This window comes from Ceratotherium simum, chromosome 21 (assembly GCF_057802395.1).
Source record: "Ceratotherium simum simum isolate JZ-2026a chromosome 21, ASM5780239v1, whole genome shotgun sequence".
NCBI classification, from domain to species: Eukaryota; Metazoa; Chordata; class Mammalia; order Perissodactyla; family Rhinocerotidae; genus Ceratotherium; species Ceratotherium simum.
In genome coordinates, this window is record NC_141920.1 from 28,576,191 (window position 1) to 28,597,315 (window position 21,125).

The following is a 21,125-nucleotide window of genomic DNA, read 5'->3' on the forward strand; positions in this document are numbered from 1 at the left end:
GAACCAGGACATTTGCAGTTCTACTAGGTTGCTTCTCTGAAGTGGTTAAATTTAGCACAGAATCACAGTAGGGTTATAAAATCTACATAGTACTTGTCTACATTAGATTGACCCCAGAACCAGATTATCTTGTGACCCTCTCTACATATCTGTTTTATTTGGAGAATAGTCCGAATTTCACATTATTATACACATGTAGCGGAAAGCAGGGATATTCCAGCATCTAAGTCTATCAAATTGGTCAAGATCATTGCTTAGCCTTCAGTCATTTAGGATTTCACCAAGGGCTCATTAAATAAACATTTTCTTGTCATGTTAATTCAGTCTGGCCTGTGACTTATAATTATAGCTACAAACCTTCTGATCTTGAGATGCTCTTTATGCAACAATACTTCCATTAACCTATTGGGGGAGGGGAGTGGTGGGAGCGGAAGTGGAGGATGTAATTACCACTTATTGAACAACTATTATGAGTCTGGTGTGGTGCTAAGCATTTTCCTTGTGTTACTCCATTCAATCCTCTTCAATACTGAGGGACACTGGCCCACTTTTTAAAAAAAGGTTTTTATAAGGATGCACAGATTAGTAAGACATACAAGGTCATCAGGGAGTTTACATGCAGCTGGGGAGAGAGATAATAAACAAAATAACACAATAAAAGTTCAGGTGTTATGAGGAAAAGGGCAAGGGGGTAGTGATGGCAGTGACAGAAGCAGGGGGAGGTGACTTTAGACAGGGTGGAGCATCAGCCAGGATCAAGGTTTTTAGACCCACTTTTGAGGACGGAACCCAGGATTACTTTACTTCAAAGCCTTTTGGTTAACTTTTTCCTCCAGCAGGGAGAGACCCTGGGAAGACAGCCTGTCTAGTATGCATGTCACCGACGACCAGCTACAGTCCCTGAAGCTGAGGCACAAGAGAGGAGGAAATTACCAGCAGGGAAGTAGGCAAGGACTGATGATCAAATGACTACTTAAACCCAACTCTCACCTCGGAAGAGAATCTGCTGTGGGAATCTGTAGTCAGTGGTGACAAAACTAGATTTTTCAAGAGATGCTCAAACGGTCAGTTCTAATTATAGCCACACTTGACAACAGGTGAGGCAAGATGAAATTTAAAGACTGAAAGGAAATTAAAATCCCCAAACCTGTCAACTGATCTCCAATTTTCTCTACTATTTTAGGACTACAGTAATTAGCCACACCCTGAAGATCTAATTTTACAAAACGTATTCCTCTGACTCTTAACAGGCCTACTCTAACAATTTAATCTTCCTGTCTCACGTATAAAATGGGAATAAATGTTAGAAATCAAAGTTCATGTAACTTAGGCATTTCAGATACAAGATATTACACAATGGTTCCTGTTATCTAAACCACACTTCTCAACTTCTAATATTAATAATATATGATACCATACAATAGTATGCAGTGAACATTTAAAGGAAACTAGAAATTCGGGATAGCAGCATTTCCTCAGCATTTCCTCTGATTTCAATTTTTAAAAATTGTGGTTCAATGAGAAAGAATAAATGGTAATTCAAGTGTACACTCTTGCAGAATTTACTCATTTGGCATTGATAAGCAAGTAAACTCTGTTTCACCTTTTACCAGCCCTTCGGATAGTTTCTAATTAAGCTGCCAAATATGTTCCGTTCCCATAAGTTCACCAGCACGCCTTCATTCCAGGCCCCAAGACTTTGCAAGCTGCCTCCGAGGCTGACCTTCCACAGGACTTACTGCCATTCATTGAACACTGGTCTTTCCTACTAATGAACAAGCTGTCTCCATGGGCCTTTTAATTTAAGCACCAAACTTTCTAAAATCAGTGTCAGAGCTGAAAAGGAACTCAGAAGACACCTCACCCAGTCTTCTCCTGACCAGAGATTGTACTGTGAATTAGTTGCAAAGTCAAGACCAAGGACTAATCCTCCACACCAGGGGTCCAGGGGATTAGGTTTATTAAGGGCATAACAGGTGCCCAGATACTTGACATTTACTCTCATTCAATCCCAAGGAAGCACTGGCCCCATTTTATAGATGATGAAACCAATTCAGAAGTTAAGTAACTTGCCAAGTAGCCAAGTACGTGTGGCACAAGGGCAGGAATGAAACCAATCCTGTTTAGCAACAACATTATGCTCTCTTCACTGTTAACTCGATGTCAAAAACTCCCAGACTTCAGTGCTTCTCAACCAATCTTAATCCATCCCACTAACCCAATATTAAATTCAAAGCACGTGAAAACTAAGCCATCTATCACACACGGTGTCGGTTGGAGAAGCATATTGCTCAGGCTGCAGGGACATTTCATTTGTTTAAATGTTTTTATTTAAAAAAAATTAAAGACCTTCATGGCACAACTTCTTCCCAGCACAGTTATGTTTTAGTTATACCAATTACAATACAATTACAACCAATAAATTGGGGGATGCGGGGGCGCTTCTGACTTCAAACTTAAAAAAAGGGGGGCCGCTTCAAACAAAGTTAAAAAATACTTAAAAAACCTTTCAGAGTAATTGCCAATAAACTGTCTTATATTGGCATTCCATTTCCTGCCATCTAATCAATGCAGACACAGGTAGTGCTGAGAAATAAAGTGTCCCAATACAAGGTATACAGATGAGGTAATTTACAACAACACAGAAGTTGTTACTCTGTAAACCCTTGCCCCCCCCAATTGGGTCTTTTTTTTTTTTCATGCTTCTGCAGTGACTCCTTAAGTAGCATTCTAAAAACTTCTCTATTTATTTTAAAAGGCTCTTGGGTGGCATTTCAGAGTCCTCTGCATTCACCTTCAGTTTCTGGCAAGGTCTGATGCATATTGGGAGGTCCAGCTGTCTGCAGCTCCCCACATCAGCCTCCAGCTACACCTAGGTTCTCTGAGCTACAAGGGTGGGATGTGCAGTCTTGATTTACAACCCTCTTCCCCACCACCTCAAAAGAATTCATTAATCGTAAGTGTCCTGGTCAAATCACAATCCAGTGCAAATGTAATCACAAATTGCATCTCTGGCACATCTGGTGCTTTTAGCTTCTGCACAAATTCAACATGGTACCCCTCACAGCATTCTAGGGCATAAAAGGATCTAGAACAATAAATACCCACTGCAAGTGGCCACAAGGAAGAAAATCACCCTGCCACACAGTCAGAATGTCTTCCCTATGGTTGAGAAGCACTATAAAAGGAGGCTTTAGCTTCCCCTAGAGTTTACCATTATATTCACTAAAGCCACCACCTTGATAGTTACTAAAGCCAAGATAGGTTACAAAGTTAGATAAGTTCATTAAATTCAACTCCTCAAACAATTATGTTTACCTATGATGCCCAGGTGAGAAAGGCTTGTGAATCTATAAAGGTAGGAGAATGGGGAACTAAGACTTTAGGCCTTAAAATATGTTGGAAGAATTTTTCCTAGTCCCCACAAGCAGCTACTGTAATGAAATAACAGGAAAAAATACAGAGCTGATGGTTTTGCTATTGTGCTTAAAAAACTAGGCTTCCTCAGTGAAGCACCTGATAAACTTAGGTGGTTGGATTACAGTGGAAAATCCACTTTACACACACACAAACACACAAAAACTGTCGACTTTTTCCATCCCCAATCCCTGCACTGCTGAGACACAAAATGAGTTTTATGGCAAAGGATCCTTAATCCCCAGAGACGCTTTGGCTTGTGGCGCTTTTTGAAGGCCTCTCTGCCCTGCCCGGTACCAGGGGTCAAACGAGGGGTGTATAAAAACGGGGGCCTTGGGAAGCCTCCACGGTACAGAGCTGCAGGCCCCTCAGATGTGAACGTGAGACACCCACCCAGCGAGACCTTTACACAGCGAACTTAAATCTAACCTTGATAAATAAAACCAAACGTTTATTTACACCAAAGAATTCCAACACTGGATCTTTCACATATGAAGGACAAAGTATTATATATATACACACAGCAAGGGGTGGCAGGGCTGTAACAAAGAGAGTTTATAGTTTTCCCACAATTACAGGTCTACCATTTCAGTTTTACTGGAGATAGTGGCTCTGCTCCTACCTCTCAGATACATTTACAAGACTGAGGGGGAGGTCTTCTCACCGGATGGCATGAGAGGGAAGGGGAGGGTAGGAGGAAAGGAAGGTAGAAAGCTTAAAAGGAAACTCAGTGTGGCCACATCTCCCATTAGCTCTTAAAGAGTTGCTAGCATGAAACCTATATAGACAGTATGTTTTCTTTTGTAAAAAGCAATAAGTTACGCCCAGTAACTAATTGAATTCAAAATGGCCAAGTCAAAGAAAACTGAAAAAGACTTTGCCTTCCCCCTCCTACCAGCTATAGAGCATGTTGGGAAATGAAAAGGAAGAGAATCAAGGTAAGGAGCCTGGGAGGGAAGGAATTAAAATTTTAAACTAAACTGAAACTAAAGTTTTAAGTGAGCTGGATTTAGGGTTAGGTCAATAAGACATGATTCATACTGAACGTTAAGTTTTCAGGACCTGTCTGCACTTTGGGTAGATTTTCAGCATCTCAATGTAACTAAGACATATTTCCACCAGATTCACCAGGCTAACCCCACTGAAGCACTTAGGAGTAAAGTGATATAAGTGACTAGCAGTACACTGCTCTTATAGGTTGGGTCCTCCCTTCCTCCTTCCTTCCCACCTCCCTTAGAGAAGCTACATTTTGGAAATCTCTGGAGAAGAGCATGAGATACAAACCCCCCAAAGTGTGGGATGGGGGGGGGAGCAATGGTGAGCATGGGAAGAAATCTCCACCCAAACGCAGCAGCTGGGATTGAGGCTGGTTTATCTTTAGTGATGAGGAACTAAATTTGGAAGGGGAGAAAAAAATTTGTCCATGAAATATTCCACCTGCAGGTAATTTTTCAGGGAGTCCCCTGAGTTATGAAAAGTTTGAGTTAAAAAAAAGAAGAAAGAAAAAAAAGAAAATCAGCCTATTATAATTTTTTTTATGACTGAACTACTATAAATCCATAAGCAACGGTTCAGACCCGGTGCTTCTGAAGTGTTTCACCCCTCCCCGCCAGGCGCAAGCTGCATCAAGGAGAGCGGACTCCCCCCCTCTGCTCAGGCATCAGGAGACAGAAGGGGCCATTACTGTTGAGCGCTAGCGGCAGCTGGGACAGGCATCCCGAGGGGGTTGGCAGCAGCAATCACTGGTGAGCCTGCCAGAGGTCCGAGGGGTGAAGGGGTTGGCACTGAAGAAATCCCTGAAAGAGAACAGCTGACCGTGAGCCAGAGACACCAATCGTGGGAATCTGAGTCACCAGTTTTCACAGCACCTATCTCAAAGGTGACACAATAATAATTCTCTTTTTATTGAAGGCCTCTCCTTAGCCATATTTTTACAAATTAAATCTAACTTCAGATTAAATCCTCACAAATTAAAATGGTAAGTTCTAATAAATTTAGAAGACAGGTAAAGAAATCTAAGCTTGGAGAGTTGAAGCAGTTTGTCAAAGGAACATAGCTATTAAGTGGCAACTATGCTTAGATTCCAACCTAGGCCTATCTAGGGCAGCACCGTCCAACCAGACTTTCTCCTCCATAACCTGTGCCAACATGGTGGCCACCAGCCACACGTGGCTGAAATGTGGCTATTGCAACTAAGGACCTGATTTTAAAATGTTATTCGATTTTAATTAAATAGCCACATGTGGCTAGCCACTACCATACTGAACAGCAGAGGGCTGGCGCCCAAGTTCATGTGCTCTTATACCACGCCGCCTACTTAGCTGGCAGCTTTCAAAATTACTAAGTCATTTTCAGTGGGAAAAGGAACATTTTTATCTCTAAGCTAAAATAGTGCTTTGGAATTTATTTCCATTTGGTTTCTCCCACCCATCTAATGACCAGAATTACTTGTTAGATTGCCCTGTCAGCCAGTTCTTTAATTTTCAAAATGTTATATATATTTTTTGAACAGGTAATATGTTTACATGGCTCAAAATATAAAAGGTTCAAAAGAGTATACAGTGAAAAATCTCCCTTGTCCTGTTGCTTGGCCAACTTATAACACTTGGCCAACTTTTGGGGTGTATCCTTCCAGAAATATTGTATGTGTAGACACGAATATAATTTTATAAGAATATGCATATAAGAATCACATATAAGAATGTGATTATATACTCTTGCCCACTCCTGGTCTTGGACATAGTTCTGCACCTTGCTTTCTTTCATTTCACATTATTATTGTGGAGTTGGAACTGTAAAAGAACATGAAACACTCATTCTTTTCTCTGGCCATACAGCATTCCTATAATGGGAATAATTCATAATTCATTTAACCAGTTCCCTACTGAGAGCTGTTTTCAATGTTTTGCTATTACAAATAAGGCTACAATAAGTAGCCTTGGATACATATTATTTTGCACATAGGCAAGATACTTAAGAGGATAAATTCTAGAAAGCAGCTAGTTCTTTAAAAAAGAACTGGGACAACAGCAGTTCTTTGAGGGTGTCTGAGTAAATGCCCTCACTAACAGCAGTGCACCCATGTGGATGCTCCCTACATATATAAGTCTTAGGAAATGTACCTATGGTTTCTTTTTAATAATTGTGTACTCTGTACAAAAACTCGCTCTAAATCACGATGACTGAACAATAATTTCACATAACCTTTTACAAGTTACTAGGCACCCTGTAGTTGCTCTGGAAAAAATCGGAGAATCATTCTTATACACATATATACCAATGTACAAACCCCACCTCTACTCCTCCCAATTTCTTAATTTTGTTTCTGAGGACCATGTAACTACTGTCACTCTAATCTGTGAGATGAAAGGATCTCTCTTCACTCTTCATGGCTTGTTGGGACTTTCAAGTACCTCTGAGAAACACTTTCAGGATTCTGGCCTAGAAGAAACTGTTGATACTCTACTTAAGGCAGTGTCACTAAAGTATATCAGGTGTCAAAAGCATCCTGAAAGCTGGTGGGGAGAGCCACACAGGCCAATATGTTAGTAAGGCAATCATTACAGAGAAGAGGAGGTCCACAAGAAATCCCCACAAAGCAGCAGCAAAACTAACAATAATAACTGACTTCTACCCCCACCTCCACTCCTTAAAGGAAATTTACACATGAACTGACCTGACATCATATTGGCGCTGCTGACAGGCGTACTGCCCCCTGGCATGCTAGATGAGCCCATTCGAGCCTGGTCCTTCACAACAGAGTCTAGAAAAGAGACAAAAAGGTTAGGTTCTGTTATACTTGAAGGATTAAACTAATGGTCTAGAGCCTTAAAGCAGTCATTCTCACTCTTTGCATTTTATTTATAGTCCATAATATTCCCAGAAGAACTTAAGGTGGCAACTGCCTTCACCAAGAATTGGACAAGTAATATTAAACAGAATTACCTTTCCTGTCGAACTGTGGTAAAGGCCAACTCTTAAACTAAATGGTAGGAAGATGAGGCAATTATCCATAGTAGAGCTAATTTAAAACAAAACTGATCCCATCAGGGTTTAATGAGACAATACAATCTAACCTGGCCTAGACGGTAATATATTATCAGAGTGAACTGGTTTTATTGCAGTCCACAGCTCAGCTGGTCAAGCACGGTGCCAAACAGGCCAAAGCTATAGCTATATGTAAGTTAGTGCTATGACCACAGGCTTCACTCTCCATCTCAAGTGGTCTGTTCTGTAATCGATTCACTATAAAACCATCCCACCACTCCCCAAGGAACAATCCAATGTTGAAGACGACATCACAGGGAGGATGGGCTGGGTCTAAGTGGCATTTTCACCCAGGACAGCACAGTTTGCTATACTCACAAACCTAGGTCAAGGTGTTCATACAGTAAGATTTTCAAGCCTCCCTGGCTCTCTCCAATGAATGATCACCAGAGACAGGACAGATATAAGGCTGTTTGTTCTAATCCAACCACTCCAGACTAGCCACAGAGAAGTGTCACCCACACAGTAAGAAAAGCAGTTTATTCAGGAGTGATCATGTGTCAGGCACTCTGTTAAGACAAAAATCCTCCCAACAACTCCACAAGCGAGTTGCCATCACTGACCCCATTTGAAGAAGCTGAGGCTCACTGTGAATGAAGGGGACCTGGGATTTCAACTCCGTTCTGTAGGCCTCTGGGCCCAGAGCTTTCTTCAAAGCACATAGTCTCCCTGCCTTGTACAGTCTGCTAGGTGGGTCCACACAGGCTCTGTGGACTAGACAGTTGGACTCACAGAAATAGGGGTGCTCCATGGCCTCTCTTGCGGTGAGCCGTGATTGGTGGTCATATCGTAGCAGCTTGTCCAGGAAATCCAAGGCCTCAGGGCTGACAAGGTGCTGGTTTTCACTGTGGACAAAGCGTTCCCATCGCTTACGGGAGTGTCTGCAGAGCCACAAGGGGGAACAAGAAATGAACCGAGGGGCAGAGAAGCCCAACATTTCACTCCTACATATTTCCTTAGTGGCTAGGAACCCAGCCAACAGCAAAGAGAGATCAAAACTCAAGAGAGTGGTCTTATACCACTCTGCTGCTGGGGAGACAACAAAGCTAATTGGAGAGACTGGAAACAGCAGTGTTGTAGAAAAGAGAAACCCGGGTCCTCACAATTTTATGAAACATAACTCAGGTTACTTTACGGGACTGAATGCTCCTGCGCAGCAAAGTGTGTCAGGCGGCTGGGCCAACCGAGCCTTTCTCCTATGCCCACATACATTCCTGGCATCTCCACCACTTGGCCAGCAATAGCCTTTGCATCAGGAATGTCCACCTCCTGTTAAGCGGTGAATGATTTAGAATCCTCTGACTATAATCTCCACACTCAGATTCCTGTAAGTGAATCTGGAAAAACAGCCATTCAATCTAATGCTTTTATCACAGGCCTGCCCATGCAGCATCCTGTAGCACTGGACCACTGACACCTCAGCAGTGTTGGCAAAGAGAATTCAATTATTTTGAGGATCCAAAGTGTCAGCTTACACCCAAAGTGCTTAAGGCACAGATGCATAGATTCTGCTTTATGACTTACCTGCCTAAGATATCATTGAAACGTGGATCTAATTCAATGTTGTACTTGTCAATATAGTCATATAAATCTTCTGTCCCCAGAACCTTGGCTATCCTCACCAACTAGGATTGAAAAAAGACAAAAACCCACACCACAAGCACATTACAGGACTGAATTAACAGGAAGCGATCATGATGGCTATAGGTATGAATGTTACACTTCAATTTAATTCAGATTTCTGTGCAGAGCAGGGGTGGATTTCCACATAAAATTCCCTAAATTACTACCCAATGTGAAGGTGTCAAAAAAGCAAAAGCAACCACTTTCTAACCTGGTTCCTTCCCCTTGAAATGTCTCCCTGGGGAAGTCTTATTCCCCGCCCCCTGCCCTGTCACATCTTTTGGAAAGCTCCCCTGGTACACTCAGACCACTCACTCCCACCACAACTGCCTTTTGTACCTTATCTACTCTCCTACTCTGACATTTATGACTTTGAGTTCTTTCCTTATATGCTTGGTTCTTGTACTAGATAGACTATAAACTATTGGAGAGGAAAGACTTTTTTTTTTCTATATTCGTCAATCCCGCATGGCGCCTGATACAGAGTTGCTGATGTTAACTGAATTCAGGTGCTATTCTTCGACTCATATTAAAAATGGCCATGTGTGCTCAAACAAGGCAACAGTACCTTCCACAAGGCCCTAGAATCATTCCAGGTTGTCTTGAATGAATTGGCCCCTTGATCTTCAAGGGGAAGTGGAGTTAGTATTAAAAAACACCATCTATATTTCTACTGACATACATCAACTTTAATCCGTATAAAGAGACAAATGGATCATAGAAATACCCCATATAAATCAACATGTTGGAGAAAACATTCCCAACTCTAATGAAAGCTCACATTAGGAGATTCTAAGGTAATGTCCTATTTCCTGAACTATTATTCTTTGAATTTTATATATGTTTTATAAAACATTTTACAGGTATATTTCACAATAAAACAAGCAATGAAAATTAAAAAGACTAAAGGAAAAACTGATTTCAAAAGGCTAAACTGGTAGCTCCCAAAATACCAATCTGAGGATCAATGTCAGGTTGTCTGAACAAGCCATGAATTGCGAATTATTCTAGGGCCCCACTCTCAGAGATTCTGAATAAATAGGTCTCAGTTGGGGGCTGGGCACCTGTATTTTAGCAAGATCCATTGGAGTTTCTAATGGTTAGGCAGAATCTGGCCATCACTAGATTAGACCAGTAAGTTCCCTAATGGGAACAACATATATCACCTGATCATAATTGTCATGTCCATGGAAAAATGGCTCCTTCCGGAAGATCATACTTGCCAGCATACAACCCAAGCTCCACATATCCAAACTATAATCGTACATCTACATTAAAGAAAACACCATTGTTAGCATACATGAAATGACAAGATATTCTATTCTTGTCATTTCAAAATAAAAAATTGCTCTTTATTATTGAAGAAAAAAAAAAAGATAAAATCACTCCATTGACTCCACGTCCAAATACCAACAACATCTTCATGTACTTCTTTTCTGTCTTTTCTTCTATGCATTTTCCCCCCAGTTTTAAAACAACCCATACACACCATTTTGAATTACTTCTTTCACTTATGTAAGAACATCCCGAATTATTGGGTTATGGAAACTTTTTAATATGTAGCATTATTTTATTGCATAAATATTTCAGAATTTAATCTTTATTTTCCCCTATAATAGAACAGTGTTTTGTTTTTCACCATTATAAATAATGTTGTAAACAAATGTTTTTATGCATAAAACGTTTTTTGAGCAGTGTTATACCCCGCAAGATCCCAGAAGAATTTTCTAGGACAGAGTTTGACTTTTTTTTAAAAGTGCCCTTTATTTTTTTTGTGTGAGGAAGATTAGCCCTGAGCTAACATCCATGCCAATCCTCCTCCTTCTGCTGAAGAAGACTGGCCCCGAGCCAACATCCGTGCCCATCCTCCTCCACTTTACGTGGGACGCTGGGACGCCGGGACGCCGCCACAGCATGGCCTGACAAGCGGTGTGCCGGTGCCGGCCCAAGATCCGAACCCGGGCCGCCAGCAGCGGAGCGCTCCCACTTAACTGCTACGCCATGGGCCCGGCCCCTGACTTTTTTTTTTTTGTGAGGAAGCTTAGCCCTGAGCTAACAACTGATGCCAATCCTCCTCTTTTTATTTGCTGAGGAAGACTGGCCCTGGGCTAACATCTGTGCCCATCTTCCTCTACTTTATATGAGACACCGCCACAGCATGGCTCGACAAGCAGAGCACCAGTGCACGCCCGGGATCCGAACCCGTGAACTCTGGGCCTCGGAAGCGGAGCGCGTGCACTTAACCGCTATGCCTCCGGGCAGGCCCCAAGAGTTTGGCCTTTTTAAGGTATATCCAATAATAACACCTGGGAGGACTGGGCATGAAAGTACTCACAAGGGTTTTGTTTCTGTGAGGAGAAAAAGGGCTTTTTTCTCTTTTGTTAGGGGGAAGGTCTTTACATCTAAAATACAATCTCGGAAAATCCTGAGAACTCTCTTTAGTTTACTCTTAAGGTTGGCCAAACCTAGCTTACAATTCTCAAACTAGTTCTGGAATTTCTGATTACAAAAAGTATCTTTGGTGTTCTTTCTCTTCAGTTAGGATCAAATGCAGATCTATTCATATTCCACTGACATTATGACAATAAAAATAACCTAAGTTATGGTAGACAAACTGAGGTAATTTATATTTTACATTCATATAAAAGGGACAGCCATGGACGTGCAAAAATGGCCTACTCAAAAGCACGAAATGACATTTTACTCAAATTATGTGCAAAACAAACAGAGGACCGAAATTTTATCTGCCCTCTCTTCTCACCTGATAGTCTACAAGCAGCTCAGGACCTTTGAAGTATCGGGAAGCAACTCGGACATTATATTCTTGGCCAGGATGGTAAAACTCAGCCAAACCCCAGTCTATTAGCCGTAGCTGAAAGAAAAAAAAAAGAATAAATCACGAGCAATTTTATCTTTCAAGCTCCCCCACATGCCATTAGAGTACTCTTTAAAAAAAAAAAACCAGCCATATCATTCTCTATTAAAACCCCTTCAGTGACCACCTACTGCATTTAGGGTGAAAATCAAACTTCTTAGCTTGACATACAGGGTTGTCTATGATCTAGCTCCTGTCTCCAGTGAGAGTTAATGTTTCCTGAAAGACACAATCTCATTTTGCGCTTCTGCGAATTTCTTAAACCGCTCATCTGACTAGAATGTCTCTACTATCCAACCTAGACTATTGATGAACGTCTCTGTGTCTTCCGAGATATTTAAGTTAGCCCCATCAATGATGTCTTTTCTAATTATCCAAGTAGAATCAACCATTGCCTTTAGCCCCCCAAACCTCACATATATTTCTTTAACAGAACCTATAACTCTTCGTTGTATGTTTGTTTTCTACCTTTCTTTTTCAATATGGACTCGTAAGCTCCTTGAGGGTAAACTGTTTTATTCACTTTTGCAATTTTTAGAATTCAACATAATTCCCAGTACACAGGAGAAAAATAAAAAATACCTGCTGAGCAAATGAAGTAAGAGAAAAGCCACACAAAATAGCTCTTACCAAAATGTATCCTGCAAGTGGAAAAAGTACCAGCAAGGACAAGAGGGAACCGCATTTGCCCACTGTGCAAATCATGATCACAATTTGAAGTGTGAGCAGTAGGGCCTGGGCAATGCCTGACTGCTCTGGCACTGTCTCTGTAAGCTCATTCTTAACTAGGGACAGTGTCTTTCTTGTTTTAGGAAACAAAATGAAATATAACAAAAGATATGAAAGAAAGTATAATTTTTTTACACTCTCTCTCAACATTTGTGCTCCAGAGCTGTTCCTGAGCTTCCTTTTTAAATCAACAAGTATTCCCAGACGACCGTTTCTGGTCTTGTGGCTTCATACACAGCATCTTGGCCTTTCCCACCTCTACTTTCTAGCCCATGCCTCCTGCCAGCCGTCTCTCTGTGATCACCTAACAGACACCTCAAAACTAAACCTCTGCTTCCCTAACAGCCTTCCCCCTCTCAGTTAAAGGTAATTCCATTCATCCTGTCATTGAGGCCCCAAATTTTTCACCCTAGACTTTTGTTTCCTTTACAACCCACATCTCATCTGTCAAAAAATACTGTTGGCCCTACCATCTTCCGACCATTACCATCACCTCCACTACCAGTGCCCTGGGCCACGTCACCACCCTCTCTTGTCTGATTTACTGCACTAGCCCCTTCTCCTAACTCGTCTCCTTGCTTTCACTCTTGCCCTCTACTCCATTCTATACACTGCAACCAGAACAATCCTTTTAAAAAAGCTTTTTATTTAAAAATGATTATAAACTCACAGGAAGTTGAAGATATTCTGTGTACCCTTCACCGAGTTTCCCCCAATGGTAATATCCTACATAACTACAGTACAAGATCAAAACCAGGAAACCGACATTGGCACAATTCACAGACAGACCTCATTTTTCACCAGTTCTAATGCATGTGTGTGTGGTTCTAGGCAATTTTACATGTGTAGATTCATATAATTTCTGCCACAAGATACAGAGCTATTCCCATCACCACAAATGTCTCTTGTGCTATCCCTTCCCCTCACTTTCTAACCCCTGGCAACTTCTCTGTTCGTTAACTCTATAATTTTGTTATTTTGAGAATGTTACATAAATGAATCACCTGTAACTTTTTGAGATTGCTTTTTTCCAATCAGCATAAGATCCATCCAAGTTGTTGCATTATCAATAGTTCTTTCCTTTTTCCTTTCAGTAATAATAATACTTCAGTAATATACAGCAGTTTGAGTACCCATTCACCTATTGAAGGACACTTAGGTTTTTTCCAATTTTGAACTATTATAAATAAAACTGCACTTGTGTATAGGTTTTTGTGTGGACCTAAGTTTTTGTTTCCCTGGGATAAATGCTCCTGCTGGATCATTCGATAAGCATATGTTTAGTTTCTTAAGAAACTGACAAACTATAAAACAATAGTTTGGCATTTTCCAAAATGGCTGCACTACTTTACATTCCCACCAGCAATGTATGAGAGACCGAGTTTCTCTGCATCCTTGCCAGCATTTGGTATTGTCACTATTTTTTATTTTAGCTGTTCTGGTAGATGTGTAGTGAACTTTTAAAAAAGCGAGGGAGAACATGCCAACCCTCTGCTCATACCCTGCAAAAGCTCTGCATCTTCAGAGAAAAGGCCTGACAATGATCTTTAAGTTTTACATGATCCGGTTCTCTATCTCTTTGACTTCATCCATACACTACTCCCCTTCCTTCCACCCCAGCTCTACCCTTGCTGCTGTTCCAACATGCAGGCACATCCTTGTCTCAGAGCCTTTGCATCTGTGACCTCCTCTATCTGGGATACACTTCTTCTCAAGATTGCACGGCTGGCTCCCTTCAAGTATTCTCTAAAATGTCACCTTTTCAATGAAACACTCCCTTTACCACCTTGTTTAAAACTGCAACACCTTCTTCCACCATTCCCTATTCCTGATTTATTTTTCTTCCACAACACTTTTAACTTTCTGTCCTACCAGCCTCCCCCAAATGCAAGCTCGTTATGGACAAGAATTTTCTGTCTGTTTGTCTCATGCATATATCCCCAGCCTCCTACATAGAATTCTTATAATTCCTATTAGAGTGTGTGTCTAAAAAACATTAGTTGAATAAACAAATCACCTATATCCCCAAAGCCTACAACGGAGAGCCATCACTGCCTACAAAAGGTAGGCTTAGTCCCCTTAGAAAACTGTGATAAAGCATGTGGCCAGTGCAGTTCTCACTAAAAGCACTTGCAGAGCTCAGGGGCCTCATGACACTTGCTAATTAGAAGCACCATTTTCTGAATATTTCATCCATTTCACAATCGTGCACACTTAATTCTCACAATAACCTAGTGGCATGCAGGACAAATATTATTATATCTGTTGTACAGGTAAGAAAAAGGAGGTAAATGAGAAGAAAAGAGTTTCCCAGAAACTAGTTATTCAATACATAAGACCAGAAGCCAGGTTCCCTGCCCAAAACTAATGTTTTGCCCACTACACTAATCTGTTTCCTTCTTGACAGTATTCTTAGGAATACGAATGAATAATGGTTTAAACACTCTGATTTGTTAAATAATTCATTCACCAAATATTTATCAAGTACCTCTTAGGTACCAGGCACGGTGACAGATCCTAGGGATAAAGTGTTGAAGATGGGCTGTTGACTCTATCATGTTGATTAAGACTTATCAGTCTATCACTTTACCTTTCTGTGCTCATGATCAATCATGACATTATGGGGCTTCACATCTCTGTGCATAATTCCCATGCTGTGACAATAATCCAGGGCCTGTGGGAGGAACAGGTAAGAAATGAAAAGAGTTAGCTTACATAAGAGTGACTTTAAAAGTTTTAAAGTTCTTTACTTTTTCCTCCATAGTTTTCCTTCTAGCCTCACAACACCTCTGGGAGTCAGGGTTAGGACAATCACTCCCACAGTTATTCTTCAGAGACTTGTTCAGGATCCCACAGCCAAGCAAACTCAGGTCTGTGACCTTCAACTTCTGTTCTTGCACAGCTGTTTCAACATCCTTTCCGTTCAAAAAGACCCAAAGTGTATACCAATTGCATCACTTTCAATTTCTCCCTCTTACCCAAAGCCTGGATTATTTTCACAAACATAGGCCCCTCAAAAGAAAAAAACTGGTCTGTATCACAAACCTCTAATTCAAAGAACAACAATTCTTTAGCAGCTAAGAGTCTACAACAGAGGTTGGCAACCCACAACCCATGGGCCAAATATGGCTTACTGCCTGTTTCTGTGAATGAAGTCTTACTGGAACACAACCATGCCTATTTGTTTGCATATTGTCTGTGGCTGCTTTCTTGCTACAACAGCAGAGCTGCGTAGAGTGAGAAAGACCCTATGGCCCACAAAGCCTAAAATTTTGCTGTTTGGCCCTATAAAGAAGTTTGCCAGCTCCTGACTTATTACATTAAATCCAATTTGAAAACTAGGTCTAATCTCAAACTAAGGTGAACTGAGTGGTATAACCTTTGGACTTTGCTAATCCAGGCCTTTAAGTCAGCTGATGTCATTGGCCAAGTTCTTGTTCTTCCTGAAGGGCAACTTGGGTTCCTACGGTTTCCAGGGCTAGGCAAGCATGTCCTTAACTCTGTGAAGCCCTGCTTGCCACAAGACTGCATGAGCCAATGGAAAGATCAAATATCTATGCTGGCATAGTCTCTTTAGTGTACTTCTAAGGTTCAAATGCAGGTGTTATGTCACGCCTCATAGTAAGAAACTTTAGCCAACTCATAGCAATTTTCTCATCTATAAAGCTGATCTTGTGACTACGAGGAGCAAGATATTTGGTGATTCCACTTTAGAAATCAAAGTCTACACTAAATCAGCAATTTCTAAGCATAATCCTTCGGACAATTACCCTTTGAGGGCTGAGTTCAAGTTTACTGTTTTATTTGTTGAATTTTAAGTGAATAAAGTACACCAGAAGCCAGCACATCAGGAGTTACTTTTACAAATGTTGACAACTTAATTGTAACTTTTGTAGGAGCAAGATGGAGATTAGAAGTATTTGTTAAGGAGTCCCAGCTCTCTTCTAAATACCCTTTCCAAAGCATTCTTTTTTTTTTTTTTGTGAGGAAGATCAGCCCTGAGCTAACATCCATGCCAATCCTCCTCTTTCTGCTGCGGAAGACCGGCCCTGAGCTAACATCTATTGCCAATCTTCCTCCTTTTTTTCCCCCTTTTTCTCCCCAAAGCCCCAGTAGATAGTTGTATGTCATAGCTGCACATCCTTCTAGTTGCTGTATGTGGGACGCCACCTCAGCATGGCCGGACAAGCAGTGTGTCGGTGTGCGCCCAGGATCCGAACCCGGGCCGCCAGTAGCGGAGCGTGCGCACTTAACCGCTAAGCCACAGGGCCGGCCCCCAAAGCATTCTAAATTATATTCCTACTAGATCCTATTCCATAACCTTTACATTAGTATAAGGGTTCTGATGCTATTAACTTATTAAAAACTTACATGAAGAGGCCACTTCTTTCAACATACTTTGTGAAGTTAATTCACTGGCTTTTCTACAGTCAATTGGACTATTTAACAAAGGGAAGATCAATCTAAAGATATTTAGTATCCAATATTCCCTTACCTTCAGAATCTCATACATGTAAAATCGAATATCATAGTCTGTTAACGTCTGGTACAATTGCTGTTAAAGACAAATGCAACATTTGAGTCATGAAATAATGCTGATAGGCAATTTCTCATTCTCATTTGCAGTAATTCAAACCAAGACTTGGCTGATTTGCCATTGTTCCAAGATCTGTCTGTTTATCAGTCTCTACTTCTCCAATATAACATTCACTTTAAAGAGATACTTTGGATCTTTAACATATTATATATGTCAATGTGAAGAATTACTTCAAATGATATTGCTGAAGCTATAATCCACTGTTGGGAACATACCAATTTATATATGCAACATGCACTGATATACATTTGCAATTTGGTTTGCTTTTCATTTATCTCCAGACCATCTCATAAAAGGTATTCTGGCAAATACACAGCCTCCTTAGTAGGGAACTAACCCATCTTTGGCTTACATAGTTATAAGCACCGCAGATCACCAGTGGGTATGCAAATGGCTTGCTGCCAAATCTGTTGAGCCAATTTAAAAGAATTATTCCTGTCCCAATTTGAAAGTAAACTCTGAACAACTGTTATGTATCCTTTCTAGTTTCCAAAGAGTTGTAGACTTTTGTTTTACATGTACACATCTTTAAATGGTTAGTGACGTCCGCTGACAAAGTTTTCCTTAAAGTTATCATTCTGATACTAAAACAGTTCTTTCTTGTTTTCCTCCTCTCAGCAAAGAATTCACCTACATTTATTGATACCTAACATTCTTCATATTGGACTGATGTAAAGGCAAGTCAAATCCCTTTACAACTTAGAACCCAAGAGTGCCCACAGTCTTCTGCTGTACTGGAATTGAGAAATGTTTGAAATAAGTAGGCCACTGGATAGGCAGGAAGTCAGAGATATCTGCTGTAGAGGTTTGTGTTATAGCAGAATTTACACCACCTCTCCCCACCCATCCCTTTTTAAGATCTAGAGCCCAGAGTTTCTGAGGAATCCTAGAGTATAAGTAGTTCTTGCTTTTAGATACATAGTAACATTCCTTCCTTAACACTGCCGTTTTAAAGAGAAATGCTCTAAGGTCAGATCCCGACCCAACATGTGCTATTGCCTTCATTAGGTGTGACATCAGCAGAAATCATCAAACAAATGGTAGAGGTGGTGAGAAGTAAACGTTATTGGTCATTAAAAAGAGTACTAAACAAATAAAAGAGCAAAATACCAACATGTGGAAAGTGGGCACTGCTTGTACAGGAGTTTTTCTATGGTAAAACTTAGTACTGTAAGGATGAAAACCTCTTTTTAAGCAAGTTAGAAGGAAGCTCTTCTAACAGTAACATCCCTAAAAGGCTTTCTGTGTGGTCTAAAAAACCCAACAGCTTGAAATGTTTGGTTATATATTATACCTTGAAGTCTGTGTTGTTTACATGTTCAAAAACCAAGGCGGGGGTTCGTGACTAGGGGAAAGAAAAAGAAAATACACATTAGCAACAGCCCTGGTAGCTTTCGTGGGCACAATGTTTGTGGATGCTACGTGGTGAACTCTGCAGTCCTCGCCTCAGTTGTAGGAAACCCTCTATTGCTACAAGCCCTCCCCACTCTGATCACACACCAAACTTAGGTCATTTCTGGGATAGATTTCAAACAGAAGACATGGAGCTGAAGTCTCACCAGGCTCTAGGCAGCCCGACAATGCGCCCATCGCCCATCGGCATCGGACCTGAGTTTGCAAAATGGATTAACACATTTCAGTTTCCAGTGCTATCAGTCTCTTAGCCTAGAAGAATAAGAAATAGTCTGTGGGTGGAGGTCTCTTTGAAAGAAAGACCCAAGCTAGTTAAATGGTACAACTGATTAAGCACTTTTAAAGCAGGACTTAAGAGGGGGGAACAGAAAGATGACACTTGTGCTCCAGGTCAAACACTACCTCAGCCCTGGTGGGCCTTGCTAGTGCCTACTATACTTACCACAGGATCTTTTACAATGTCTGCCAGTGTGATGATGTTGGGACCGCCTCGCAAATTCTCCAAAATCTTTATTTCACGCTTGATTTTCTTCTTTTTCACTGGCTGAAAGGGTAAAAGTACATCAGTCAAATAAATTATTTCAGAGTACTTCATACATAAATTATTTCAGAGTACTTCAACAGGTAATTTAATACATAAGTGGCTTACTTATAAGCTCCTTGAAGAAAGGAAATGTGTCAAGACACGTCTGAATCCCCTTCTCTCAGCCCTGTGCCAGGCACTCTGCAGGTGCTTAGCAAATGTTAAATTGAAGGAAAAAAAGATTTCCATTCCAAAGACCAGACCTCGGCAGAATTAGCATTTGGCAGAATTAGCATTTAACTCCAATCATCAGCTTTTAATGTTAGCTTTTTAGAACGATACAAACTGGGAATGTAAATGGTTAGTAATACTAAGGCATACCTTGTAAAATCTTCCTATCAATTAGGATGAAACATGGGCTCTTTCCATTCCTTCTTCTAAGTCTATAGACACTCTATAGAGGTGAAGGAAATCAGGACCAACAGCAAGGATGGTCAAACCATCTTTGTGCAGCATAACCTTGTGGGTTAAAAGTGAGCCTTGGACTCAGACTGCCTAATGTGAATCCTACTTTCATTATCTGCTAGCTGTGTGCCTATGGGTAAGTTACGTACCTCTCCAAACCTTTCACGAAGGGTAAAATGATCAAAAAGAGTACATGAGATTGTTGCATGAATCATGAGAAATCTGCAAAGATCTCAGAATACGGCTGGGACATGACACCTGTCCCAGGTGTCTAGCCTTATGACCAATATTCCTGAAATGAATCCTTCCCTCTATTCTAAAAAGACCACTCTGCTGAGTCCCTTGAGTGTATCTTTCATATTCATTTGTCTTCACCCATCATTTCCACATCTATTTTGGTATAGAAATCCTTTTCACTTTTCTGAAGAGGGCTTTGGTCCAACTGCACCTCCTCCACAAAGCGTTCCTTCTAAATAGTCTAAAAGAGTGCTGGTCCAAAAGAAATATAATGCAAGCCACATGTGTATTTTAAATGTTCTAGTACCCACATTAGGAAAAAAAAAAAGACAAAATTAAGTTTAATAATATATTTAACAAAATATATCCAAAATCTTATCATGTCAACATGTAAATCAATATAAAAAATTACTAATGAGCAATTTCATATTCTTTTTGGGTACTAAGCCTTTGAAATCTAGTGTATCTTATCCTTATTGCATATCTTAATTTGGACAGACACATTCAAATGCTCAATAGCCATATGCGGCCCATGTCTGGCGTACTGAACCATGCAGGTTGTTTCCTAGGGTGTTGGTCATCTCAGACTACTGACCCATGGCATACAATTCTTAGAAATGGTTTTAAGTATGTATATCATGTCTTCATTAACAAGACTGGTGGTTACTAAACGTTGATGATCAACAATCACCTATAATTTTTAATATACAGATTCCCAGGACCCACCTAGATCTGCTGAATCAGAATCTTGAGAATGGAGCTAGAGATCTATTTTTAGATACTTCCCAGGTTGATGATCCAGGTCTACGAACTACCAAACAATACTGTAACCTTGTCTTAGTCCTAAGCACACGGTACAGCAGAAAGCAAGCAGATTTTGGAAACAGACCATCCTGGCTTTGTACCTGTGCACCTCTGGGAAAAGCACTCACATGTTTCTGAACTTTTATTTTTATCACTGCTGAAAAGGGACTATAACTCGCCTTGCAGAATTGTGTAATGTACATACCACAGTTAGAATAGGACCCAAGGCAAAGCAGCCACTCAATAAATGGAAGTGGTTTTAGTAACAGCGACTTCCACATAGTCTACATGTAATTCAATCCATGGCCTCTTAGCTTTGCTTCTATTAGAACTCAGTACACTGGCTGGGAAATGAGCTGATCAGAAGTTTTCTCTTTTTGCTTCAACTATCAGAT

At 40.7% G+C, this 21,125-nt stretch overlaps 1 protein-coding gene across 1 annotated transcript in view; it reads right to left on the bottom strand.

Moving 5' to 3' along the window:
• Positions 1-3,847: 3,847 nt before the first annotated feature.
• Positions 3,848-21,125, bottom strand: part of CSNK2A1 (casein kinase 2 alpha 1) — a 55,194-nt gene continuing 37,916 nt past the window's right edge. Inside the window, exons 4-13 of the mRNA XM_014790148.2 lie at positions 19,144-19,245; positions 18,583-18,633; positions 17,187-17,246; positions 15,282-15,365; positions 11,849-11,959; positions 10,254-10,355; positions 8,989-9,089; positions 8,197-8,345; positions 7,094-7,180; positions 3,848-5,213 (exon numbers count right to left, since the gene is read on the bottom strand). Coding sequence (XP_014645634.2) covers positions 5,098-5,213; positions 7,094-7,180; positions 8,197-8,345; positions 8,989-9,089; positions 10,254-10,355; positions 11,849-11,959; positions 15,282-15,365; positions 17,187-17,246; positions 18,583-18,633; positions 19,144-19,245 — 963 coding nt within the window. The 3' untranslated portion in view covers positions 3,848-5,097. The remainder of the gene's footprint in view (positions 5,214-7,093; positions 7,181-8,196; positions 8,346-8,988; positions 9,090-10,253; positions 10,356-11,848; positions 11,960-15,281; positions 15,366-17,186; positions 17,247-18,582; positions 18,634-19,143; positions 19,246-21,125) is intronic.